The sequence below is a fragment of the Drosophila serrata genome, unplaced genomic scaffold (assembly GCF_035046125.1).
Source record: "Drosophila serrata isolate PLE 108 unplaced genomic scaffold, ASM3504612v1 contig_344, whole genome shotgun sequence".
NCBI lineage: Eukaryota > Metazoa > Arthropoda > Insecta > Diptera > Drosophilidae > Drosophila > Drosophila serrata.
Genome location: NW_028257242.1, coordinates 18108 through 42634, shown reverse-complemented (window position 1 = coordinate 42634; position 24527 = coordinate 18108). Strand labels below are relative to the sequence as shown.

Below are 24527 nucleotides of genomic sequence, written 5' to 3'. Positions count from 1 at the left end.
ACACGTCTAGATCACAATTTTACACGTTAACATATCAATATATCAATATTGCCCACATATCGATGTTGCGATACTTTTTTATAACTATTGCTAACATTTTACATCTTACAAGACTACACATTTTACACTTGAACATATCAATATATCGATAAACTTTAATTTTTTAGAATATTTTCTTATTTTTATCAACTAATATCCAATTTTTAAGATATTTTCAAAGAATTGTGTAGCCGCCACTAGATTTGCCAACACAAGCTCTCAGCAGTGCTGCAACTCTTAGGCTATTAGAAAAAGCTTATAAAAATAAACCAATAAAGCCAAATTTGGCCAGAAAATAGCCAATAAATCAACAATGCTTCCCGATAGCCGCGATAGATTTTCGTATTCCCTTTTGAGCTCTTTCGCATAAATATTTTTCCGGCTTTTCTTTTGCAATGGTTAGTTATTATTTAGATTTGATAACTTTTTCTAATTTCCCGCCGGATATCTTAGTTCTCGCTGTTGCACTCGGAGGAAAACGCGCACGATAACGCGCTGTGGGCCTGCACCTGGGGCCGCGACACCGCCGATCCGGATCCTGACATTGCCGAAACGGAGCCGGAGGAAAAGAACCCGTTCGATTTTGACAAAAAGGAGGCGGGTCCAAAGGATTTCATAGTTACAGGTGGCCTGGACGATTTGGTGAAGGTGTGGGATGTGCAGGAGGACAACACACTAAAGCTGCGCCACAAGCTGAGTGGACACGCTCTGGGAGTTGTTTCGGTGGCCGTCAGCTCGGATGGACAGAGTAAGCAATAAAATTTCACTTGGCCCCACTAATTCTCTAACTTTCCCTGCTAATAGCCATTGCCAGCAGTTCCCTGGACTCCAGCTTGTGCTTATGGGATGCCCGGACGGGGGACAAGAAACACCTGCTCAGATTCGGACCCGTTGATCTCTGGACCGTGGGCTTTTCGCCCTGCAACAAGTACGTGATATCCGGACTGAATGACGGCAAAATCTCCATGTACAGCGTAGAAACGGGGAAGGCGGAACAGACGCTGGACGCCCAGAATGGCAAATACACACTGAGCATTGCATATGTGAGTGTTAACCCATAATTAACCTTGCAGATTGTTGGTGTAACTTTGTGAAATATTCCAGAGTCCGGATGGCAAGTACATAGCCAGTGGAGCTATAGATGGCATCATCACCATCTTCGATGTGGCGGCGGGCAAGGTGGCACAAACTCTGGAGGGACATGCAATGCCCGTTCGCAGCCTGTGCTTCTCGCCGAATTCCCAAATGCTTTTAACTGGATCCGATGACGGTCACATGAAGCTGTACGATGTGTAAGTGGTTTTGCCAAGGTAAATGCAAAGTTAGATAACCTTTGGTTTAATTTTTCACAGGGCCCACTCGGACGTGGTGGGCACCCTTTCCGGTCACGCCTCCTGGGTGCTGTGCGTTTCCTTCTCCGAAGACGGCAAACACTTTGCCAGCTCCTCCAGCGATCGCAGTGTCAAGGTGTGGGATACCTCGGAACGCAAATGCTTGCACACGTTCGCCGAGCACACGGATCAGGTGTGGGGCGTGCGCTACAGTCCCGGCAATGACAAGGTGGCCTCCGCCTCGGAGGACAAATCCCTGAACATCTACTACTGCCCGCCCAACGCCATTGTGTGATTCGTGTGTTCCGTACAATAAAGCGTAGGATTAGAACAAGAAACGAATGGATTTATTTACGGATTACTCTCAGGGTCTGACTTAACGCGCAGGAGCGGTGTCTTGGCTTGTGTCAGCATCTTATCCTGGTACTTGTGATCGGGTATGTACATATTGAACGTCTTAAAGTAGTGCAGAATGTTCTCTAGAGTAGGAGCGGTTATCAAGCTGTACCTAATCATTGCTTTGATTTGATAACTTACCTACATGCGGCTCTTTGAGCTTATATTCCTGGGCAATCTTCTTGGCCGGCCAGTTCTCCGGATCCAACTGATGGTCGTTAATGAATTTAAGAGCCTGGCGCAACGAGCAATGTCCCGCACTTATTCTCGTGGGCTCCATATAGCCGTACTCGAAGTCTTCCGGAGTTTTGCGCTCCAAGGGCAGAGGTCGCTTCTCCGGTTGCTGGGACGCCGCCTCAGCTGCCTGGCGATCCTGGACGCGCTTAATCTAATTGATAGTTAGAGATCAGTTTCTGGAAATGTCGCTGTACTTGGTAATAACCCACAAATCGATCCTGCGATGTTACATAAACGTCTTTTAATCGGCTGTCCAAGCTGGCGTCCTTTCTGTTCAGCTTGTCCACAAACTTGGGATCCACTTTAAGGAGAAATGCAAAGTGTTAAAACCGTCCTGAGATTTAATTTAAGTCAAAGAAGTCTCACGTTCCAGGGTGCGCTCCATGTCCCTCAAGTTGGAGTCGAACTTAGGCGCCGGTGTGGGTTTCTCGCGCTCCAGGACGCGATGGGCGCGATTCTCCGCATTGAAACGGTTGGCCCGGCGGGCCACCATTGAAACCACCTGTCCCATTTCTTTGTATTGTGTTGTTTAAGTTATGTTTCGGGAAAATCACATTAAATTGTTGGAAAATAAAATAATTGCCATGTAAACATAACCAAAAACAAAGAGTGCTGGGTAACGAGCAAAGTCAGCGACAGCTGTGATTCGAACAGCTGAGTTCTCGAGTAGTGTTGCAAAACACTCGCGCACCGGTTGCTTGTAAACAAACGATTTAATTTCTGTCTTGCAGTTTTATTATTAAAAGCCACAAAGAATGCTGCCATTGCGACGCAGCTGGAGCCTGGCTAGGCTCAACTACAGTACCAAGGCCAGGAAGGAGATGGTGGCCCGCTACAGCGCCGAGTTCCCAGCGAAACTTATCAGCCGGAAACATAAAGCACCCGCTCACATGTATTTGGCGAATGCTGAAGCTGCCAAAAGAATTGGGAAGTACTTGGAGCCGCATTTGCAGGCCTCCGGCTGCGATACTGTCATGGAACTGAATCCAGGAGCGGGACACTTTACCCGTCACCTGTTGGACAAGGAATCACAGTTCCGACGTATCTTGCTGCTCGAAAGCATGGATCACTTCATGCCCCGCCTGCAAGAGCTCCATGCTCTCTATCCCGAGCGCGTGAAGGTGCGCCAGGCTGACTTTGTCAACCTGTGGAAGCTGGTCTACATGGACAAGATGGATGGCGGCACCAGGGTATCAGATCTCCTAAACGATGTTCCTCAACGGGCCTTTAATGATGGTAGAGTGGATAAATATTTAATCTTTCAGTCGATTTGATGTCTATCCTCTTTTCCCGGCAGATAATAATATGCTTGTGTTTGGCGCCGTCGGCTCTTATGCCTTCTTCAAACACCTAATCAACTCGCTCATATTTCAGACCAGTCTTTTCAATCTGGGACGCTGCGAAATGATCCTCGCCATTCCGCCGCCCATCTACATAGTAAGACAACCATGCTCCTTCTGTTCTTGTGCTTTCATAATTAATTTTTCACCCATAGCACCTGACCTGCACTAACGAGATTGGCTACCTCATCTACCGCTCCACCAGCGTGCTGTTCCAGATTCTATTTGAGCACCAGTTCATCGCCAAAGTGCCTCGAGAGGATTTTCTGCCCATGCAGACCGATTACAACCCCAGCAAGGGCAGCAAGCTGGTCAAGGTGCGGTCCATCAATCCGGAGTACCTGTATCTGGTAAAATTTGCACCGCGCCGTAATCTCCACGAGCTGTGTGCAGTTCAGGATCTACCCGCCCTCTGGTTCTTCATCAAGCAGAACTTTGTAAGCCGCCGCAATCGGATCATCCCCAATTTAGAGTAAGTATGGGTATGCACCTTCTTTACCATTTATTACAAGTCTGTAAATCTTGCAGGAAGTGGGTGCCCGGCTGTGGACCGCGCCTCATCATTAACCCACAAGCTCCTGAGCCCGTAAAGCCCACCTATCCGGACGAGCGGCCGCACAACCTGCCGCAGTACTCCAGCCGAAGCACCACAATGAGCTTAAAAAACTACTACCCAGCCATCAATATTTATACCCAGTTCGGCGATCTTCTGCCCAGCCAAATGCTGACGCTGTTTAACCAGTTCCGACAGTGGCCAGAGTATGGTGAGAGTTCGTTCCTGGCCTCGCTGGAAAATGCACTGCTCAAGCTGGAGACTGCCAACGACGAACAGAACTTGGAGGACGGCGCCACGTTGCCCGAGGAGGATGACGCCGATGCTGACGAGTTGCTCGAAGAAGAAAGCACCGAAGCCACCGTCTCGAAAACGGCCAAGAGCCGGAGGAAATCTAGCTCCTAGTCAATAACTGTTATTGTTGCTTGAGGATAAGTGAGTAAATTTCTCTTTAAATTGGATTTGCTTATGAAATTACGTGTTTAGGGAATTTTTTTTTTATCGAAACACATTTGAAAATCTTCACTGGAGTTTACGGCACCAAAACGGAACACAATATAGAGATTAGGCACATAATTGTACTGTAACTTCTAGACGCACTTTCCCTGGACCGAAAGGCGACTACCGCGACCGCACTTCTCGGCCAGTTCGATGTGGTATTCTGGGGGAGCCACCTGCTGCTCCTCTGTGTCCGCGATGCGCGTATCCAGTTGCACAGACAGCTTGACACAGTCCACCATTAGGGTGGTAGGATTCACGCCCAAAACAAAGGTTGCCTCCTTGTAGGGGCACGGATTCTCCTCGTGCTTGGTGTTTCCGAACTGGTAGCAACTGTTGCGGACCATAAAGTGGCCATCGCGACCACACGGATTACGCACGCACTCCGGTATGATACGCTCCTTGTAAAGCACTAAGATCTGGCCAGACTCACAGGGACCCTGACGATAAGCCGGATAGCAGGCATCGGTCTCTGGGTAATACAGCGTGGCTATCAACGGGGGAAGTACCATAATTATTATGTCATCGTTGCGGTAGCTCCATTACGACTATTTCTCACTATCTCTCACCTGGCGCGCAATCACAGACCCAGTCATTCTGCTGCTGCTGGTCGCCGGGATAAAGCAGCTGGTACTTGGGGCATCGAGCCGGGGAGTAAAGCGGCTTACGACCCTGAGAGGCGAGACGAGTACAAAATTGTTAAAACTGATTTATTATCTTTTGCTCAGCGTGCGTCTTTACTCTTTCGAGGAGTACTTGGACTTTGTATACAATTTTTGAATTTTTTTCAACAACCTTTTGAGCTCAGGAATTTGTTTTTATACATTTCTCTTAAGAAATATTTGCAGTTTATTAAAACTAATAAACTAACTTAACTAATAATAATAAAAATAAATACGCCAAGGTAACCCTTCTCTTTCTTTTATGTAACCAATCCCATATTTCAAATATTCATTATTTTCTTCTATTCTTGTTATTACTACTACTAATGTTTTTTAAGTTATTGGAGAATCTTTTATAGGAGTGTTCATTTTTAAACCCCTTTTTCTAGAAGTGTAAATAGTTGTAACACGAATATCTTTATAATTACAAGTTCGCGCATTATTAATTTAAATGGAACCCAATTAGACTTAAGTGGAAGTTTAAGCCCTTTTAAGGAAAACTGGATTGGGTTTGGGAAAGTTCGCAATACTGTGTAATTATTTCAGATTCACTTTCACTAAAAAAGGGCATTCCGAGATCTTTAAAACAAGCGCTAAAGAGAGAAACAACTTTGTGTAGGAATATAATTCCATAAATCTAGATTTGTAGTAAACAATGCTCCTAAGTTCTCTCTGATTGGGGAAGGGCATTTCCAGCTGGCTTTCCTCTCTTTGGATTTCCTTATCAGACGCCACCTAAAGCTCGATTTAGGCTTACCGCAAGGTTGGCCTTCTTTTTATCAATGTCTTGGTCCTCCACAAAGGCGATTTGGGCGCGTGCCACTTTCCCAACGAGTGTGAGGAGGGCGAAGATTAGCAGGAGATGACGGTTGATCATCGTTTACTCTTTTCTCTCTTTCTGTTGTGATTAACGGGTATGCAAAATCGGCGCTATACTGACGGCTTTACAAGATAACACAAACACAAAACAAGACTTCACTTGGACGTTTTCTGAGCTTCCAGCATCGGCGGAGAACAGCTCCAGACCATGGTATATAAACATGATACAATTATAATTCTACCATGCTTATAAACTAGTTGCAAGCTCCGTAAGCTTTCCATTTTTAAATATTCAAGATACTGCACTGAGCTGGTAACACTAATCCCACTAGTTTGCCGTAGAGGTGGAGAACTATCGATAGTCGTCGCCATCGATAGTGAGCGATTATTTTTCTCAAACCATCGATAGTGTCGATAGTACTATCGGTAGTGTTATGCTTTTGAATTTTTAGATGTAAAAAAAGCTATAAAATGAAATTTGAACAAAACTTTATTATATTTTTAACTCTTTAAAAATAAAAAATTAATTTATTTATTTATTTTTTTGATTAGGGATTGTATAAAAAGTACATCGTCGAACTGTGTATTCGAGCGGAAAAGAAGTACAAAACTAATTCTTTTTTAAAAAGAGCATTAGGAGATTTTTACTTTCAGCTATACTTTAGCTTTTCACTATATTTTGGCGTTCCACTTTCAACTTTATTTTTTCTTTGTGATGTGATAAGCCGCGTGCAAAACTATCGATAGTGCAGGGCTGCCATCGATGGCGGTGCGATAGCGCCAAACCATCGATAGTGTCGATAGTGCCATCGATAGCTCTCCACCTCTAGTTTGCCGGTCACCAAATATTTCCGAACAAAAAATCGAATTGACACTTGAAAGAGGGGAAAATCGATCGGAAATGGAGCTCGAACTAGACGTGGTTGACTCGCTGCAGGCCCTGGCCTATGAAGGCCCCTGCCTGCAACAGGAGAACCTTAGCCGAGCGCTGGACGCTGGAATCGGGAGCCCCGAACTGCGGGCCGTCATCCATTGGCTGGCCCACGAACTGCATGTGCTTCGAAAGACGGATGAGCGTGTCAGCTCCGGCAGCGGGGATCACGACGAGTTCACCTTCGAGCTCTCCCTGCTGTTGACCGAACTGGGTTGTCCCTATCGCGGCCTTGTTTCCGGTGCCATGGAGGAAAGATTCCGAAGCAGGCAGATGCTAGTACAGTTGCTGGAGTACCTTACCTCCGAGCTAATGACAACAAAGATGGTGCTGAAGGCGCAGCCCGTCGGTCCGCCCTGCAAACGGAGCAAGGCTAGTGGTTCCAATGTGCAGCAGGTTGTGGAGCAGCTGGCCAAGGATCTGCAGCTTAGTGAGTTGCCCCAGAATATAACCACCAAGTGGCTGTTCGAGCAGATTACGCCCCGTCTGGACCAGAAGCTGAAGCAGACCAATCGACTGGTGGTCAGCGAGCCGCTGCTGAAGGTCAAGAAGCCTCTGACCGATGCACATTGGCGCCTTCTGGAGTCCATGCATCGCGAGCTGGAGGCGGAGTATAATCTACGCCGGCAAATGATGACCACGCGACTGGAGGCCACCGTGCAAAGCTTCCAGTGGTCTGAATCGATGCGCCAGCGTGCAAACGAGATAACAGAGCGGTTCCAGCGTAAGATGCGGGAGCTTGATCAGTTCAGAGTGGGTGGCGATCAAACCGACCTGGTGGCCCTACTGGCGGCTCGCTCCGACTTGGCCATTATTGAGAAGACTAGCTCGGCGAATGTGCGCAAGAATACAGCTTCCAAGATCCAAAAGCATGTGATGGGACACGTTCCGGATCGCGGAGGTCGGGCCAACGAGCATGCTCCGCCACCCCCTGAGATGCCCTCTTGGCAGCAGCAGAGAGCTGGAGCTCCACCGGGAGGCGGACGTGGTGGTGGTGGCAACTTCAGGGGAGGTCGTGGAGGAGGCGGTGGAGGAGGAGGAGGCGGCGGCGGAGGAGGAGGAAGCGGCAACTGGCAACAACCTCAGCAGCAACAACAGCAATATCAGCAGCAGTATCAGCAACAGCATCAGCAGCAGTACCAGCAGCAACATCACTCTCAACACCACGACCAACGCGATCGAAGTCGTGATAGGAACGACCAGCAATGGATTGGCGGCAGTGGACGTGTACAGGGACAAGGATGGAACGGAGGAGGACGTGGAGGCGGGCGTGGCGGACATGGTGGACGCGGGGGTCATCGAGGCGGCTATCGATAAGTGTCGATACATGATTTGAAGCCAGCAAATGGGAGACCTATAACGACTGAAACTTTTAATTTACTCTTGTGCGCTCACACACAACCCAGTTTAATTTATTGCCAAACCGCATGAATGTTTTTATAATTGCAAATGGACAGTCATTTAAAAAATATAAACTATATATGTCATCTCTGTGCCAGCAAATTTCGCGTGTCGACTGCCGCTTTTGGGGCTATCTGGGTTAGCTATTTTCACTTTCAATGGGTTTACGATTAGCTGATGTCTGCTTATAGTCGGTTGAGTGGACTTAATATAATCAAATTTAAAAGAACGATGACTAAAAGGTAATAATTATAATTGGAAATTGGAGAAACGATGATTTTTGTTTGTTAAATGATAATTCAAAGCAAATAGTAACCATTTTAACAATCATGAGAGGAATTTAATAAGGGTACTTAAACTTATGTATGCATGTATCTGGTATACATTGAATGTATTCTAGGAAAATTAAAGATATTCCCATCTGGCAAACAGTTGCTGCAGGATAACTGCAACATAAGCAAAAGGTTAGGTAGCTGAAATAATCTCTTAAGGACCCTCTGGGAAATACTATAAATACCTCGGTCTTTCCTCAATCCTGTATTCAGTCTTCAAGCAATATCACAGCCTAGTGTCCCTCTTGTTTTCTATCCTCAAAAAATACAATGTTTAATTCAAAAACAGTTTTGTTTTATGCATTAATTGCATTATATCTAAAGGGATCCCAGGCTCGATCCCACGACAGTCCCAGCTCCGTATGTCTTTTAGAAGACGCACCTATACAGTGCGGCGAGTTTGTCCTTGCCAATTTGACACCACTCTTCCAACACATCAAGGATCTGCAGCACTTTAATAGCTCCCACGTGATCCAGGCGAAACTTGCCCGATTGGAAGTCCAGCAGTCGGCACTGAAGCAAAGCTTCGAGGGTAGTCTGGAGTGGATGAAAAATCATCAAAGCGATTCACAGGAAACTTTACAGGAAACGGTGGCGACCAGACTCGACAGGATTGAAGGCCTACTCGAGAAACTGGCTGGAAAATTAGGAGCTACATAAAACAATTTTTGAAAATTTCTATAATTTTGGAAATGTTCTAAAAAAACAACAAAATTCTACATTATACAGGATTATATTAGTTAGTTCAATATAAGGACCCGAAAGTTAAATTTCTTTATCAATTTACCTGGAACAATATTATCCTTCGGGTTTTGTTACCGTTTGTATAAAAATGGATATGTTAGATTTTTTTTTTGGTTTTTTAAATAAAGAATACTTGCTTAACAATAATTAGCATTCTGAAATTTATTCAATTAATATGCTTTTCTTTGTCATGTAATAAATAAGCCATCATTATAAGCAAATCTCGCGTGACTTTCCGGATATTAGATAAAATTTTACACTTTCAATGGTCTAATGATGATCTAGTTTCAGTTTTGTAGGTGGTCTCATATCGGAGATGGTCTTGTTATGCTACCAGTAACATGCAAGCCTAAGGGGTAAATTTGATCAAATTATTATGGTTGGCTTCTAAGTTATTTTTTTTAATGTTTAGATTGATAGTTTTTATAGTTTTTGGTTTCTTTTTGTCAAGTGTAGATACTTTTTTAACATCTCAATACCGAACTACGATCTTGCCCCCAATCCCCGCCAGAACTACGCCCCTGGGCCAGGTAACCAAGCATCAAGCACACACGCGACACTCAATCGCCATTAGCGTTCAATCTAGTCATCAACTGTGCCGGCGATACGGCCACTACTATATCGCCACCCCACTACTGACCAGATCCACTCCACTCTCCTAGCCACAGCGACGGCGACAATTAACGTGGTCAATCGCCATGAAAACCGTGTCGAAGTCATCATGGATAGGCCAAGCCAGGGGTTTGGATCAGTTCATCCAAAGCCCCAGATCCGAGAGGTAGTGAGAGTTCCCCGTATTCTCTATATTCCCTACTAATTTACGAATACGTGAAAAATGCTTATTAAACTGATTCTGGCATTGGTAATTGGGAGTGGATTCATTTTTGTGCCTGGCAGTGCACAAAATCTGCTCGATCGTCTACGTCCGGTGAATGTGACCCGGTTTGATGATGGCATCAAAGTGGTGTCCGGCACCAAGGTGAAGCGGTATGAGAGACTGACGGTGCCGCTGGGAGGTCCTGCGGGTATACCGGGATCTGCTGGTCTTCTGGGACCACTTCTGCCACCACAACCGGCTTACTTGGGATATACCTATGTGAGTTTTCAAAATCGTATTATTTATTATATATTATACTCAAGTTTTTTATTTGGTTGCTTGATTTTTTTTTTAAATTACTTTTATGTTGCTTTTATCCCAGAGTATAATTTGTAAATTATTTGATCAATTAAGTAACTATCTGCTTTGTCTGACAATTTTCCCACAACTATTATTTACATTATTTCTATTGAAAGAAATCCCCTTTGGACAAATTTTTTATAGACAACAACTTAAATATTTAATCGTTTTAAACTCTAGTTAAATACTTAAAATTTATTTAAATTGTGGTTTTTTGTTCAGTATTTAATTTGTAATGCATAATGAATAATTCGTTTAATTTGTTTGATCTTGAAGCTCATTATATTTCAGATTATGACATTCTGATATTTTTCTAAACTTGATGCCTGTGTTTTTGTTTAAATTAAATTAAAGTATTTTTAACTCCTATAGTTCCAATAATCGTACCATAATTGTCCAATACACGTTTTCAACAATTTCCCCTATTATATCCAGCAGTTGGTGCCCCAATGGCAGGCTGGGGCCAAATTGATGGGCGATGGAGAGGGCGCTGGTGTGGCCGGCATGATCTCCTTCCTGCAGCTACCCTATAACTCCGACATCAAGGTTACAATCAATGTTACGGGATTGCCACCTGGAAAACATGCTCTGCACATACACACCTTTGGGGATCTGAGTGATGGCTGCAAATCGACGGGCGGACAGTTTCCTAATAATTTTGTAAGTGTTTAAAGATCTTAAAAATTAAATTACAGAAAATATCTTTAACTCATTTATATTCCAAGCTTGGCAATGTGGACACCAAGGACGATGGCAGCATTTCTGCAGTTTTCCAAAGCCTCTATCTGCAGCTGTTTGGCTTTAATGGTATCATCGGACGATCCATTGTGATCCACAGCAAAGCTATTGATTTGAATACGGCATTAAATGCGGAAGTTTTTTCCTCTTCGCTTCAGGCAATTCCCAATGCATTGGCCTATCAGAATGAGGAGAACTCGGTGGGTCCGGCCATTGCCTGTGGAGTGATCAGTTTGATGAGCACGGCCCCCAGTTCTTCAGGTATGGCTACTGGAGCACCTCCTGCGGCATCTGCAGCACCTGCTGAGATTTAAATTGTATTTTACATAATTTTATATGTATTGTAATAAAATATTATTTATAATTTCATAGGGGCAAGCTATTAATTATTGCCTCAGATCTGTCAGAAAATGTTGTATGTTAAATTATTAGTACCCTTTGCTTCAAATGGCAAGTTTTCCATAATTTATTTTTTATTCATCATATTTCTTTGAAATTATCACAGGGAAACAATATATGTTTACCTTACTTAATATTCCAATTAACTGATTAAGCGTTCCATTTACCATTCCGTTCCCGATCGCTTCGATATTATCGGGCTTATCAAATTCTCGTCAGCTTTAATGGCCGCTACGTGCAGCGCATGCGCAAAGGTCTGGGTCGCCCTTTTGGCCAAAAACTTTCTTCGCCGGCTGCCCGCCAACCAAGTAGCCAGTTGTCCGTTGCGGTTCGCGATGTCCAAACGCGAAAGTAAAAGTCTTTCCAGCCCTTGGCTATTGGTGCTATTGATTGGACTTAGCCTTGTCCGGATTCATGCCGAGTCCTTAAGTGAGCCTTCTCCAGAGGTTAAATTCGATTGGCCTTCGTTTCCCTGGTCACGCAATAAAACCACTAAGGGAAAACCCTCTTCCTCCTTGTATTTGGATATGAAGAACGACTACAGCCAGATGGAGTTGGCCAACTTTGGGGACTTTGATCGCCATCCCTGCCGCAGAGTCTGTCAGCAAGGTCAGACTCAGAGCTGCTACTACCAACTGGTGGTTCACAATTACCAGAGACTTGGACCGGAGTGCCAAAGGTGTCAGTATGACGAAAGAGCTTGTGCCGCGGAGCATTGCATCTTCGGAGATGGTGTGTCAAATCCTGTGATGGCTGTGAATCGAATGGTGCCAGGACCTCCCATAGAGCTCTGCGAGAACGACACAGTGGTTGTGGATATCCTTAATTATTTGGGTGAACCCACTTCGATGCACTGGCATGGTGTCGGCCTGAAGCGATCGCCCGAAATGGACGGAGCACCGTTTATCACTCAATATCCCCTGCAACCGGGAGAAGTGCAACGCTACGAGTTCCAGGTGGATCGCAGTGGTTCGTTGTGGTACCACAGTCATGCGGGCTGGCAGCGCGGCTTTGGAGTGGCTGGAGCTCTTATAGTTCGACAGACCCGCCAGGAGAATCAGCATGCCCAGCTCTATGACTACGATCTGGTGGAGCACACCCTAATGGTGCAGGATATTTTCTATGAGAGGAATCTCCAGGATGTTCGGAATATCCTGATAAACGGCAAGGGACGCAATCATCTAAGCCAGTTGCCGGATAACGATAATCGTCATCGCTACGAGAGGCTTCGGGTTACTCCTGGCTACCGCTACAGGATGAGGGTAATCCTCAATGGCATCACCAATTGTCCCGTGGAATTCTCCATCGAGCAGCACAAGCTCCTGATCATCAGCACCGATGGTAATGATATAGAACCAGTGCTGGCAGATGGTTTCTTCCTCACCTCTGCCGAGCGTTTCGATTTCGTTCTGGAGGCCAATCAGTATGTCAAGAACTATTGGATTCGAATCCGGGGCTATGAAATGTGCGAGGGTCGTAAACTCTATCAGGGTGCAGTGCTCAGCTATCGAGGATCGGCTCGCACTGAGCTGCCACAGGGTAGCATATTGGATAACCCAAGGGGCAGGACCTCTGATGAAGATCTCGTTCTGGTCAACGATTACCGCTATGCCTCCGCCAATGCCTCGGTCTCCTCATCCCTGCGTCAATCGCTGGACAAGGACAACAACGTGGGAACGGTGGCCTTGAGATCCCTAGAGCCGGTTCCTTGGCCTCGTTACACCAAATTCCTCACCTATTACTCCAGCTTTGGTTTTCAAATGGCTCAGAATGGAGAGATGCTCTTCCAGATCGACGATATTTCGTTTAATTTGCCAGCAATATCCTTGCTACAGGGCAGACATCTTTACCAGGACGATGGTTACTTCTGCAACAAAAGCTCTCTAGCTGCCGAGGGACGGAGATGCGAAAGGGAGCTCTGTGAGTGTGTGAATGTCATTCGAATGCCAGCCTATCGTCCTGTGGAAATGGTGGTGGCCAACTACATGGAGAGCACACATCCGTTTCACTTCCATGGCTACACCTTCCGACTGATCGGACAAGCAGTCCTGGGAAATGTCAACGATCTGCGGAATGTAAGTGATCTACAAAATATTATATGAAGATTTATAACAAACTCAAATCTTTATAGATACGAGAACTCGATCGTAGGGGTCGCTTAGCTCGATTATCGGACGACAGCGCTGCCGTGGCCAAGGATACGGTCCAGATTCCAGGCCTGGGCTACATTATTGTTCGCTTTATTACAAGTAATCCCGGTTTTTGGCTATATCATTGCCATATTGAGGCTCATGCTATGCAGGGTATGGCGGCAGTTCTAAAAGTTGGCGAAGATCATCAGATGAAAACTATTCCAGCCCGAGTGCGTTGTTAATTTAACCTTAAAACGGGTTTTGGCTAAAGAAACATTTATTTTCAATACTTTTGTTAGCAATATTTATTAAGGCCATTTTGCCAATTAATAATCATTTTTTCTGATGAATTTCCACTTTCATGAATATTTAAAACTATATATATATATATATTTATTTTATGTATGTATTTCTATAATAAAATAAAATCTTATTTATTTTTGAAAAGCCGTGGAAATATTGTGTTTTCTACGAATCTCTTAGTTATATATTTTTAACCAAAATTGAACTGTTTTTTAAATTATTATCAATACCAAATCTTAGTTTTTGTCAAGCTGAAAGTACTTTAGATTAAGCTTAAGGTATTTCCGGATTATAGCTTTATTTGAAGGAACATTATAGCTTTTCCTCATATCTCTACTTATACTGTGGTAATCAGCCAACCATCGATAAACGATTGTAATCTCATTAATTCCATTGCGTCAAATAATAACTTAAAACTGGGAAATTCGAAACTACGTATATTAGCAAGTGTGCGAGAAATTTTATGATATAACTCCCACTTGAGTTTATACACAGGTAATTGCCTTATTAACTGATTGGTCTCGTATCGATATGGGCACTTAACTTGAGTGGCTGGCGGTAGTCTTTATAAGGACGAGGTGCTCTGTACTCTCGCCTTAGTGCAGTTGCGAAATGTCTTGTTATCACATCGATATCCTTGTGGCCTTAGTTGGTTGTTTTTTTCTGGTGACAACTGGACATTGTGTTCCTTTAAATAATAATTTAGACCCTGCTGAGGTCACCGATTTCTATAAACTATTTAATAATCCCGAGGCACATTTATCTTTTGCTACAGCCCCCACAACGGTAATAACTAGTATAATTCACATTTTCCTCTATTATATTTCCTTGTATTTATTTTTTAAGGTGGATTTTATTAAGGATCATGGATATCCTGCCGAGCGTCATTATGTGACCACTGAAGATGGTTACATAATCAGTCTCTTCCGCATTCCGTATTCTCACAACCTACAGAATCAAGACGAAATCAAACCGATTGTCTTCCTCCAACACGGTCTCCTCTCCAGCTCCGATGGGTGGATTAGTTTGGGACCTGATGACGCTATGCCTTTTCTGCTCTCAGATGCGGGCTATGATGTTTGGATAGGAAATGCACGAGGAAATAGGTTCTCCAGGAACCACACCTCTCTATCCACGGAGCATCCGAATTTCTGGCGCTTCAGCTGGCACGAGATTGGATACTATGACATCGCCGCTGCCATCGACTACACCTTATCCACGGAGAATGGAAAAGGTCAGGAGGGCATTCACTATGTGGGCCACTCCCAGGGTACCACAGTGATACTTGTCCTGATGTCCTCAAGACCAGAATATAACAAGAAGATCAAGACCTGTCACCTGCTGGCTCCTGTGGCTTTTATGAATAACATGGATGACTTTATGGTCAATAGTTTGTCCCCTTATCTGGGATTCAACAACCTCTACTCGGTGCTCTTCTGTTCCCAGGAATTTTTGCCACATAACGATTTTGTCCTGGCTCTATTATATAATGTCTGCCGATCGGAGACGATAGTTTCCAGTTTTTGCAGCGGCAATGAGAATACCCAAGTGGAGGAAGGAAGAACCAATAAGGTATGCCTATTATCAAACTAAATTTAAATTATTTATCAAAAGTAATTTGTATTTTGTATATTATTTATTGTTTCTTTCAAGACGGCTAATTCTGTGATAGCAGGTGTCATGCCTGCCGGTATCTCAACGGATCAAATTCTGCACTACCTGCAGGAACATCAATCGGGACATTTCCGCCAGTTCGACTTTGGAACCAAAAAGAATCTGCAAATATATGGAAACGAATTGCCACCCGATTATCCCACCGAACTGATTACAAGTAAAATGCATCTTTGGTATTCGGACAACGATGAGATGGCTGCTGTGGAGGATGTCCTCCGATTGGCGGACACAATGCCCAACAAGGTGATGCACCACATGGAGGATAAAGAGTGGGATCATATGGACTTTGCCGTTAACTGGAAAGTGCGTCAGTACATCAATGAACCCATTATAGCCATAATGAACGACTATGAGGATAGCATGAACTAAGTCTGGTTTTTGCAAAAAAGAACGTTTATGTGAGATGGTATCATAAAATATATGGCAATATATACTTATTTATATTAAAATTATAAAGTTCTTGAAACATCAGATGAATATTTAAGCTACAATTTTCATTCACATTTATTAAAACACTTCTTAAGCCCTTAAACCTATTTTAAATTAAGAAACCAAAGTGTAAAAGTTATCTCCCCAATCAAGTACATGAGAAAGTTTATGACATTACCACCACTCGAGTTTATGCCCATTTAATTGGTTCATGGGCTGATCGGTTTCGTATCAATATAACCACTTAACTGAAGTGGCTCGCGTAAGTCTTTATAAAGGCTGATTGGTTTAGGTTCTTGCCATAGTTCAGTCGCAAAATGTCTACCTTTCACATCGCAGTCTTTGTCGCCTTGATAGGCACTTTTCTGGGAACAAAAATTCAATGTGCTCCACTGATCGAGGAACTAAATCCTGCGCCACTCACAGATTTCTATAAATTATTTAACAACCCAGATGTGCATCTGGCTTTGGCCAAGGCCCCCACCACGGTAAATATTAATTTATTAATATACATAGAGGAACTCGTAATTTTAATTATAATCCCTTCTTTGAACATAATTTATTTCAGATTGATTTTATCGAGGAACATGGATACCCTGCCGAGCGCCATTATGTGACTACTGAAGATGGTTACATTATAAGTCTCTTCCGCATTCCCTACTCCCACAACCTTAAGAATCAGGATGTCAAGCGACCGATTGTCTTTCTCCAGCACGGCCTCTTCGCTAGCTCCGATATATGGCCAAGTCTGGGACCGAATGATGGCCTGCCATTCCTCCTGTCTGATGCAGGCTACGACGTCTGGTTGGGAAATACGCGGGGCAATAGGTTCTCCAGGAACCACACCTCTTTATCCACGAAGCATCCGAATTTCTGGCGTTTCAGCTGGCACGAGATTGGATACTTTGATATCGCCGCAGCCATCGACTATACATTGTCCACAGAGAACGGATTGGGTCAGGATGGAATTCACTATGTGGGACATTCCCAGGGCACCACGGTAATGCTCGTTCTGATGTCCTCAAGACCAGAATATAACAGGAAGATCAAAACCAGCCACTTGCTGGCTCCTGTGGCTTTTATGGACAATATGGATGACTTCATGGTCAATACTTTGTCTCCATATCTGGGTTATAACAACGTCTACTCGACGCTCTTTTGCTCTCAGGAGTTTTTGCCACACAATGACTTTGTCTTGGCTTTATTCTATAATGTTTGTCAACCAGATTCGGTGGTTTCCAGTTTTTGTAGCGGGACTGAAGATACTCAAAAGGAGGAAGGACGAACTAACACGGTATGAATCTTTAAATATTGTGTAAACCATATTTATCATTACTATTTATTATCCCCTGAAGACTGCTGAATCGTTGTTTTCTGGAGTTTCGCCTGCTGGTGTATCTACAGATCAGATTGTGCACTACATGCAGGAGCATCAATCGACGCATTTCCGACAGTTTGACTTTGGCACCAAAAAGAATCTAAAGCTGTATGGCAGTGAAGTGCCCCCAGATTACCCCACCGAGCTGATTACAAGTAAAATGCATCTCTGGTACTCCGACAACGATGAAATGTCTGCTGTGGAGGATGTCATTAGATTGGCGGCCACATTGCCCAACAAGGAGATGCACCACATGGAGGATAAGCTCTGGGATCACATGGACTTTATCAACAACTGGAAAGTTCGCCAGTACATCAATGATCCGATAATAGCTTTCATTAATGAGTACGAGACCAAGTGATAGGCATACAGCCCATGCCCAAAACATGTATATATATTATAGTTGTCATAATCAACATTTATGTAAATCAGAACTTAATCTTATCATTAGCGGATACAGCTGAAACGCCCATAAGTGGAAGCACTTCTTTGCTGAAAGTAGCTCCACTGATTTTCATTTAGCACTTGAAACCCTCCTCCTCTATATAAATATTTAAATCATTAGAACTTAACCGACTCTTGTAATAAAAAAACCATTTTTCATGTATAAGTAGAGGTCATAAAAGTTTAAAGCTACACCTTGTTAAATCTATAAATGGCTTGATAATCTAAAACAACTCAAGTCGATGGGGGTAAATTCTTTCGGTAGATTATCGAAATGGTTATTCAAGTGCCTTAAATGGGTGATAAGTTAAGCTCCTCTAAGTGCGTCAAGTGACGCGTTTAGCTTTCGGAATTATCGTATTCGGAAACATCAATTACTTTATGGCACACCCTCATTTGCTGGTTATAATCTATGTACTTATTTTCGGGTTTACCAAGTCTTATAATCAACTGAGATTTTAACGGTTAATAGAGTATATACTGGTCAATGGATTGACTTGAAGAAATTTGTTAATTATATATTGAACTTTAAGAAAAGGTGATTGTTTCAGTATATATAGACAAAAATTCCGCCTTATTGAAAATATCGGACAAACTTTCTGCCATCCCTGACTCGATTCAGTTTATAATGTCAACACTTTTAATCCAACTTTATTGGTTTTAGATTAAAGCTTTCCTTAATTAAGCATTATCTCGACCGTCTAAATATATAATCGAATACCCGATAGTAAGTGCTACTTGAAACTAAACCTCCTGCGGACTGCTACAAAAGCTGAATGTCATGTGTTTGGCCAAAGTCAGTTGGCATCGAACCATCGAAGGAATATGAAGACCCTTGCCTTAATTATCCTGGCCAGTCTGGTGACAGGCGCTTATTCCGTAGCTATTGAAGCGCCGATCGACTTCTATAAACTCTACGATAATCCAGAGGCTCATATCAGCATAAAAAATAAATTGACAACGGTGAGTCTGCCCTTTTAAGGTGCAAAATATATTTTATATTAATTTTTTTTTAATATCCTTAGGCCGATCGCACAGCCTTACATGGCTATCCGTCTGAGCATCATCACATCACCACCAAGGATGGTTATGTCTTGGGTGTATTCAGGATTCCATATTCCCACAACTTGCAGAATCAAAACAAAAAGCGACCCATAGTGCTTCTTCAACACGGATTGACGAGCTGCTCTGATGCCTGGATTCTGCAAGGACCCAACGATAGTCTTCCCTACTTGCTAGCCGATGCTGGATACGATGTGTGGATGGGCAATGGACGTGGAACCTCCTACTCCAGGAATCACACCAAGATCTCCACGGAACATCCAAATTTCTGGAAATTCAGTTGGCATGAGATTGCCATTTACGATATTACCGCCATCATTGACTATGCTTTGGACACGGAGAATGGCAAGGGGCAGGAGGCCATCCATTATGTAGGCCATTCGCAGGGTACTACGGTTTTCTTTGCCGGAATGTCTACGCTGCCGGAATATAACAAGAAGATCAAGACCGCACACATGTTCGCCCCGGTGGCCATCATGAAGAACTTGGCTAACTCCTTTGTGCGTTCCGTGGCTCGTTATTTGGGCAACGGAGGTATCTCTGACACGCTCTTCGGCTCCCAGGAATTCCTGCCGCACAATGAGTTTGTGATGGCTCTGTTCTTCAATCTCTGCCAGCCGGACTTTATGCTGCGTCCAGTGTGCGAGGGCGCCATGGAGGCTCTTTACGATGGCGGTCGTGTCAATATGGTGAGTGATAAATCCATTTCAGAATGTTAAATACATAAATTTCATAAATAAATCTCCTTCAGACGGCAATGCCCGATGCTATGGCCACTCATCCGGCAGGCTGTTCCACCGATCAGATGCTGCACTATCTGCAAGAGCATCATTCTGGCTACTTCCGACAGTTTGATCATGGAATTAAGAAGAATTTGGAGCTCTATGGCACCGAAGAGCCGCCAGAGTATCCCGTGGAGCTAATCACCTCCGAAGTGCACATGTGGTACTCGGACAACGATAACTTGGCCGCCGTGGAGGATGTGGAGCAGTTGGCCAAGCGGCTGCCCAACAAGGAGATGCACCACATGGAAGATAAAGAGTGGAACCACGGAGACTATGCCCTTAACCATGAGGTCCGAGTGTATGTGAACGAACCTGTGATCGCCATCATGGAGGCGTACGAGTTGAAGAACAGTGGAATGTGATTGATAAAAAGGCTCTCTAATCTCGACGGGAACTTTATACCGGTGGCAATCGGATTTATTTTAAGTTAAGTGATAAGCTAGTAGTACTACTTAGGCAAACATTAAGTAGGCAGAAGAAAAAAACTGAGAATGGAAATAGAAAATCTACTACGTTTAATTGGCTTGTGTTTATTGAAAGTCATGTAGTAGCGCGAAAGAGTTTCCTTTAAGGTTGGAATTTGAGAGTTCTGTCTTTGGATCTCCCTTTAATTTTTTCTCTTTCTTAATCCAAGAAAATGTACTAACCCTTTATTTTTATTAGCTTATAATCTTCAGCGTGGTAGTTTTTAATCTCCTTATTTTTGTATAAAGATAAAACACTTCTATTTACCTTAAAACTTACTAAAAATTTAAGCTGCGAGCTGCCAACTTTACAGACACCATTCCTGGAACCACAACTTGGATCCAAGCACTTTTCAATCCATCCCAAACCCACTTCACATGTTTGGACAGAGAAATACATTTAATTTTTCCACTCGAGCAACTTCTGATTGCCAGCGGATGGCTGGCCAGCTGAAAGAATAATGCATATTCAAGCTTTTCACTGCCGTTCCGCCGGCATTGGCATCAGCGCAACTCTCCAAAGGGCCAAGTCGATTTCTGGCCATGTGTCTGGGCATAAATGCCCCCGGGTGGATATGTATGTATGTAGGCTCGGCTCTGAGGCTGAGTAAGAAATTAGATCGAAGGGAGTCTGGCTTTTGGCTAATGGCTCTGGGCTGTGTGGCAAGTTCAAGGCCACGCGATTTGCGTGGGATTCGTGGGTTTCACTGGATCCGCCCGCCCAATCTGGATTTGATTTAATTGGTCTTAATTTGTGGGCCGTGTAATCAATGGCCCCGAATAGTTCTGGCGGCAAAGAAATATGCCAGCGATTACTTAACTGGATTAATTGGAGTGTACATGGCAGAGCGCTAATTTACGGATTGTGTTTTCGGTTTTTAGCTAGAAATTAAATCATTTTCCCCCCTGGCCACGTTTCTCAAGCACAAAGTTTTCGAGCGCACAGTCAACGAGGCGTTGCAAGTAAAAAGCACACGGAAGCGTTAAATTGGCTGAAGTGTGTGTGCACAAAATGGAATAAACACAACAAAACAAGAAGAACAAATCCAGGGTATAGTACACCAGATATCCATTAGAGAAAAAAATATTGTTATAAAATTCAACACATTTTTATACCCTTCCATGGTATAGTCAGAAGCTTACAACATTGTGAAGGAATCATTTCCGACCCTATAAATCATATATATTCTTGATCAGCATCAACGGGCAAATCTTTTTAGCTATTTACGGCTGATAAAAAAAATTTTCAAAATTTTTTGAAAATTTTATAAGGGGTTATATCATTAAAATCTTAAAAAATTGGATGTTTTAAAATTTTAAACGAAGTAGGCAGATAAACCTAACAAAAACTAACATAGGAATGCTTTCCGATTTAAAATTTATGCCTTTTTGCCTTATTTATGTGTATTTTAAACTTTGATTGGTCGTCATCGATTTAAATAATGCAAATATTTTAAGTATATTTCATTTGCAATTTGCAAGGACATATAAATTTCGGCTTCCTGAAGATAGTATCCTTTTTTATTTTTATTACCTATATTTTTTAGACCTTAATTGAAACTACATATTTTACAGTTACAATAGACCCTTCACTTTAACAATTACTGAGTATCAAGAAAGGGAAAACACACAAGAGAAACGAAATGGCTCCGAAGTCAAGGCAACTGCAGGGCGCTTTGAGCAAATGGAGGAGCTGCAGCTTGCGACCGGAAATGGAACCTTTCCAAACACTAACTGCACAAATATTCGGCTGGCTTCGGATTTTCCTCACAAAAAGGTGCAAGGTGAGTGGACTTGGGCGGCTTCCCGTAGAGTTAAGCTGGCGTATTCTGTGCCAAATCATAAGGCCAGGTTGCGGTTCCCAGACAAATTAAGCGCGGCCGAAAGGGTCAAGTGGAGCGCGACTGGCGGTGCCAGTTTTTGGCCATTATTTTGCATATGCTAAACTCGGGATTTCCTTTTTGCTCGTCGCAAAAAAATAATTAAATTTTGCAAAGCTTTGTACCATTTTTTCATCATCCTTTTATTATTCTTGTTTTTGGAGCCATATTTACGGCGGCCCGGTTTTATATTACGGTTGCCACTGGCTTTTATCTGTGGGTTAGTTTTTGGTCTTTAAGGCCGCACATAAGTACTGTGCACAGATTTACGAATTTAATTATGATTTTATCTTTTGTTTACTATTATTGTTACACATTCGTCATGCCGTTTCAACATGGTGTAATTTCCATTGTTTACATTAGGATTTTTACCGGTATCTGTGGGATTACCAGCTTAGACTATTTTTAGGAATGGGATTAAAATAGATGGATGAAAGCTACGTCAATCAAAATATTTTATTAAAGCCAATGGAAAATTTCCATTCATCAGAATAAGAATAAGGTTAAATTAATATTATTCAGTAATGTTTTAAATTAATGACTATTTATGTATAGCCATTTCTATAACAGAATCGGAATACTTACTTATACTAGATTAATATTAATTAACACTTTTTTTATAAATCCGTAGAGTCGACCTTTTTTTTTATCTAAAATAGTTGTTAATAAAATGAATAATACTACTGCAATACAAAAGCAGTACTCCTAGCTTCCAAGTAAATTAAATTTATCAAACATTTCCCTCAACCCCATTCTTCGCTGGAAACACATTAATACTAAGCTTCATTCCTGGTAGCTCCTTCAACTATTTCGAGGCTCTCCTTGCTTCCAAGGATTACCTCAGGAGCAGATTACCCAAAGGCCGGAGTCACGTTGTGTATGCGTTTTGTAGGTTTCCACAAATTGAATTTACCTCATCCATTCGACCCTGCTCCAAGACGTAAGTAATTGCCGTAATTGATTGTCAAAAATCAATTAGTTGCTGCTGGTGTGCTGGCTATTTATGCCAGAGCCTCTAGTGCAGTAGACTATTTTGAGATACTGTAGAAATTGCTGCAGCAACAATAACACGGATGATATCACAGGCATTGTTCGCCGATTAATGTGCATTAAACCCAATAAAACAGAGATGAAGGAGCTGCCAGAGCACAACTGTGTACAACTGACATGGTTTTTTTCGTCGCTTGCTCTTTTGTCCCTTGACATGCCACATTGAGTTACTTTTTTCACTGGACTGTGGAGTTCAACTTGATTGCCATTGCCTGTCGGATATGGCCAATTGGGGCATTCGGACGGTTAGCTAACACTGCTGGCCATTTTCAAAATTGAATTTGTGTCGCATCCTGTTGCCCAACAGAAAATGTCATGAAATGGTTGGCTTTCATGGCGAAATTCCGGCCTGACCTGGGGTGGAGACAAAACCAACCGTTTTGTATTTAATTAGATCCAAGTTGGTATAGCATTCAACGCACATACGTCACGCCTTGGCCTTGACTGATCGCATTCAGCAAATATTAAGTATTCCAGCCTAATCATCAGTTAAAACAATGTATAAAGATGACACTGAGCTACAAAGCAAAGTATTATAGGATAAAGGTAGTGTGCTAGTTTTTATAAGGCCAACAAATCTGTATACTAAGTTTTCAAATCTAAAAAATTCAATTTTTTGTCAAATTTTGACAATTTTAACGATGTAACCCCTTATAAAATATTGAAAAAAATTGCGCAAATTTTTTTTTTACCCGACATATCTAACTCGTCTCAGCTTTTCTTGCTGATCAATAATATATATAATATACATATAGGGTCGGAAACGACTCTTTCCCTCATGTTCAAGCTTCTGACCATAACTATAATACCCTGAAATGGTATCCAAATTTTAAACTCTTAAAATATATTTTATTGGTAATCATTTAAAATTTTCCTTTCTTATTTTATTGTATTGACTTTTTTAATGCTATGCATTGTAGTGTTCATTGATATCATTTTGTACCTGCTTTCTTTATTCAATTTTGTCTAGCAGTGTTGTCAAAACCAGTAGCCACTCGTTTGAACCACAAGCAAGGTGATTTGCCCAGCCAACAGTCAGAATTTAACGTATTCTGGTGGAATTTTCCCCATTTTTTTTTTTGTTGAAGAGTTGTAAAGTTCTAGGGATATGCATTTTTATATATTACCGACACACTGGCAATAAAGTCTCGGTTAGGCCACGTCCGCGTACAAAGAAAGTAATTTACAATCTGGCAGATCTGCGGCTAGACGACGATATTATCCACTATCGCATCACACCCCGAATGGGGGTGTGCACTTATCTATTCATCTTGCCTGACATGCCCCTGGCCAATTAGGCGATAAAGCCTTACACAAAGCCTCAGCCCA

General features: G+C 42.8%; 9 protein-coding genes, 1 long non-coding RNA gene and 1 pseudogene across 11 annotated transcripts; 8 read left to right on the top strand and 3 right to left on the bottom strand.

Annotated features, from left to right (window-relative positions):
* Positions 1–109: 109 nt before the first annotated feature.
* On the top strand, positions 110–1708 carry LOC110188449 (uncharacterized). Its single transcript, XM_020958177.2, has 5 exons — positions 110–437; positions 493–787; positions 844–1082; positions 1144–1331; positions 1392–1708. The coding sequence occupies exons 1-5, from the start codon at positions 435–437 to the stop codon at positions 1663–1665; spliced, it is 999 nt and encodes a 332-aa protein (XP_020813836.2). The 5' UTR covers positions 110–434; the 3' UTR covers positions 1666–1708.
* On the bottom strand, positions 1696–2886 carry LOC110188451 (NADH dehydrogenase [ubiquinone] 1 alpha subcomplex assembly factor 4). Its single transcript, XM_020958180.2, has 4 exons — positions 2370–2886; positions 2213–2304; positions 1908–2154; positions 1696–1849 (listed from the first exon to the last, which is right to left on the bottom strand). The coding sequence occupies exons 1-4, from the start codon at positions 2512–2514 to the stop codon at positions 1722–1724; spliced, it is 612 nt and encodes a 203-aa protein (XP_020813839.1). The 5' UTR covers positions 2515–2886; the 3' UTR covers positions 1696–1721.
* Positions 2668–4357, top strand: mtTFB2 (mitochondrial transcription factor B2). Its single transcript, XM_020958176.2, has 4 exons — positions 2668–3239; positions 3301–3440; positions 3499–3815; positions 3872–4357. Exons 1-4 carry the CDS (start codon positions 2759–2761, stop codon positions 4299–4301), a joined length of 1368 nt encoding a protein of 455 aa, XP_020813835.2. The 5' UTR covers positions 2668–2758; the 3' UTR covers positions 4302–4357.
* On the bottom strand, positions 4322–6089 carry LOC110188450 (uncharacterized). The gene is made up of 3 exons (XM_020958179.2): positions 5814–6089; positions 4964–5066; positions 4322–4884 (listed from the first exon to the last, which is right to left on the bottom strand). The coding sequence occupies exons 1-3, from the start codon at positions 5931–5933 to the stop codon at positions 4487–4489; spliced, it is 621 nt and encodes a 206-aa protein (XP_020813838.1). The 5' UTR covers positions 5934–6089; the 3' UTR covers positions 4322–4486.
* Positions 6090–6235: 146 nt separating this feature from the next.
* On the top strand, positions 6236–8309 carry LOC110176434 (protein FAM98A). Its single transcript, XM_020942784.2, has one exon. It carries the CDS (start codon positions 6777–6779, stop codon positions 8121–8123), a length of 1347 nt encoding a protein of 448 aa, XP_020798443.2. The 5' UTR covers positions 6236–6776; the 3' UTR covers positions 8124–8309.
* Positions 8310–9441: 1132 nt separating this feature from the next.
* On the top strand, positions 9442–11609 carry LOC147642862 (uncharacterized). Of its 2 annotated transcripts, none has more exons than XM_086838011.1 (3): positions 9442–10379; positions 10896–11120; positions 11186–11609. In XM_086838011.1, exons 1-3 carry the CDS (start codon positions 10119–10121, stop codon positions 11510–11512), a joined length of 813 nt encoding a protein of 270 aa, XP_086694137.1. In that variant the 5' UTR covers positions 9442–10118; the 3' UTR covers positions 11513–11609. The 2 variants fall into 2 exon arrangements, with proteins under 2 accessions (XP_086694137.1, XP_086694138.1); XM_086838012.1 differs by having other exon boundaries at positions 10034–10379; positions 10899–11120.
* A 26-nt stretch (positions 11610–11635) lies between these two features.
* Positions 11636–14039, top strand: LOC147642861 (multicopper oxidase 3-like). Its single transcript, XM_086838010.1, has 2 exons — positions 11636–13672; positions 13729–14039. Exons 1-2 carry the CDS (start codon positions 11822–11824, stop codon positions 13969–13971), a joined length of 2094 nt encoding a protein of 697 aa, XP_086694136.1. The 5' UTR covers positions 11636–11821; the 3' UTR covers positions 13972–14039.
* Positions 14040–14644: 605 nt separating this feature from the next.
* Positions 14645–16075, top strand: LOC110176546 (lipase 3 pseudogene; annotated as a pseudogene).
* Positions 16076–16452: 377 nt separating this feature from the next.
* Positions 16453–18084, top strand: LOC110176486 (lipase 3-like). Its single transcript, XM_020942859.2, has 3 exons — positions 16453–16623; positions 16704–17429; positions 17491–18084. Exons 1-3 carry the CDS (start codon positions 16453–16455, stop codon positions 17872–17874), a joined length of 1281 nt encoding a protein of 426 aa, XP_020798518.2. The 3' UTR covers positions 17875–18084.
* A 684-nt stretch (positions 18085–18768) lies between these two features.
* On the top strand, positions 18769–20237 carry LOC110176545 (lipase 3). Its single transcript, XM_020942936.2, has 3 exons — positions 18769–18920; positions 18983–19708; positions 19771–20237. The coding sequence occupies exons 1-3, from the start codon at positions 18783–18785 to the stop codon at positions 20164–20166; spliced, it is 1260 nt and encodes a 419-aa protein (XP_020798595.2). The 5' UTR covers positions 18769–18782; the 3' UTR covers positions 20167–20237.
* A 2342-nt stretch (positions 20238–22579) lies between these two features.
* Positions 22580–23774, bottom strand: LOC147642860 (uncharacterized). Its single transcript, XR_015272835.1, has 2 exons — positions 23621–23774; positions 22580–23552 (listed from the first exon to the last, which is right to left on the bottom strand). It is a non-coding gene; the product is annotated as an uncharacterized LOC147642860 (long non-coding RNA).
* Between the last annotated feature and the right edge of the window lie 753 nt (positions 23775–24527).

Excerpts from the sequence above, each read along its gene's own strand:
- LOC110176486 (XM_020942859.2), top strand. The coding sequence starts at position 16,453 with ATGTCTACCTTTCACATCGCAGTCTTTGTCGCCTTGATAGGCACTTTT. Across the intron at positions 16,624-16,703 it reads TGGCCAAGGCCCCCACCACG|ATTGATTTTATCGAGGAACA; the intron begins GTAAATATTAAT and ends AATTTATTTCAG. Across the intron at positions 17,430-17,490 it reads AGGAAGGACGAACTAACACG|ACTGCTGAATCGTTGTTTTC; the intron begins GTATGAATCTTT and ends TATCCCCTGAAG.
- LOC110176545 (XM_020942936.2), top strand. The coding sequence starts at position 18,783 with ATGAAGACCCTTGCCTTAATTATCCTGGCCAGTCTGGTGACAGGCGCT. Across the intron at positions 18,921-18,982 it reads TAAAAAATAAATTGACAACG|GCCGATCGCACAGCCTTACA; the intron begins GTGAGTCTGCCC and ends TAATATCCTTAG. Across the intron at positions 19,709-19,770 it reads ATGGCGGTCGTGTCAATATG|ACGGCAATGCCCGATGCTAT; the intron begins GTGAGTGATAAA and ends AATCTCCTTCAG.
- LOC147642862 (XM_086838011.1), top strand. The coding sequence starts at position 10,119 with ATGCTTATTAAACTGATTCTGGCATTGGTAATTGGGAGTGGATTCATT. Across the intron at positions 10,380-10,895 it reads CTTACTTGGGATATACCTAT|CAGTTGGTGCCCCAATGGCA; the intron begins GTGAGTTTTCAA and ends TATTATATCCAG. Across the intron at positions 11,121-11,185 it reads GACAGTTTCCTAATAATTTT|CTTGGCAATGTGGACACCAA; the intron begins GTAAGTGTTTAA and ends TTATATTCCAAG.
- LOC110188450 (XM_020958179.2), bottom strand. The coding sequence starts at position 5,933 with ATGATCAACCGTCATCTCCTGCTAATCTTCGCCCTCCTCACACTCGTT. Across the intron at positions 5,067-5,813 it reads AAAAGAAGGCCAACCTTGCG|GGTCGTAAGCCGCTTTACTC; the intron begins GTAAGCCTAAAT and ends CTCGCCTCTCAG. Across the intron at positions 4,885-4,963 it reads GGTCTGTGATTGCGCGCCAG|CCACGCTGTATTACCCAGAG; the intron begins GTGAGAGATAGT and ends CCCCGTTGATAG.
- LOC110188449 (XM_020958177.2), top strand. Across the intron at positions 788-843 it reads CGTCAGCTCGGATGGACAGA|CCATTGCCAGCAGTTCCCTG; the intron begins GTAAGCAATAAA and ends CCCTGCTAATAG. Across the intron at positions 1,083-1,143 it reads ACACACTGAGCATTGCATAT|AGTCCGGATGGCAAGTACAT; the intron begins GTGAGTGTTAAC and ends GAAATATTCCAG.
- LOC110188451 (XM_020958180.2), bottom strand. The coding sequence starts at position 2,514 with ATGGGACAGGTGGTTTCAATGGTGGCCCGCCGGGCCAACCGTTTCAAT. Across the intron at positions 2,155-2,212 it reads TAACATCGCAGGATCGATTT|ATTAAGCGCGTCCAGGATCG; the intron begins GTGGGTTATTAC and ends ACTATCAATTAG. Across the intron at positions 1,850-1,907 it reads GCTCAAAGAGCCGCATGTAG|AGAACATTCTGCACTACTTT; the intron begins GTAAGTTATCAA and ends CTCCTACTCTAG.
- LOC147642861 (XM_086838010.1), top strand. The coding sequence starts at position 11,822 with ATGGCCGCTACGTGCAGCGCATGCGCAAAGGTCTGGGTCGCCCTTTTG. Across the intron at positions 13,673-13,728 it reads ATGTCAACGATCTGCGGAAT|ATACGAGAACTCGATCGTAG; the intron begins GTAAGTGATCTA and ends AAATCTTTATAG.
- LOC110176434 (XM_020942784.2), top strand. The coding sequence starts at position 6,777 with ATGGAGCTCGAACTAGACGTGGTTGACTCGCTGCAGGCCCTGGCCTAT.
- mtTFB2 (XM_020958176.2), top strand. The coding sequence starts at position 2,759 with ATGCTGCCATTGCGACGCAGCTGGAGCCTGGCTAGGCTCAACTACAGT. Across the intron at positions 3,441-3,498 it reads TTCCGCCGCCCATCTACATA|CACCTGACCTGCACTAACGA; the intron begins GTAAGACAACCA and ends TTTCACCCATAG. Across the intron at positions 3,816-3,871 it reads CGGATCATCCCCAATTTAGA|GAAGTGGGTGCCCGGCTGTG; the intron begins GTAAGTATGGGT and ends TAAATCTTGCAG.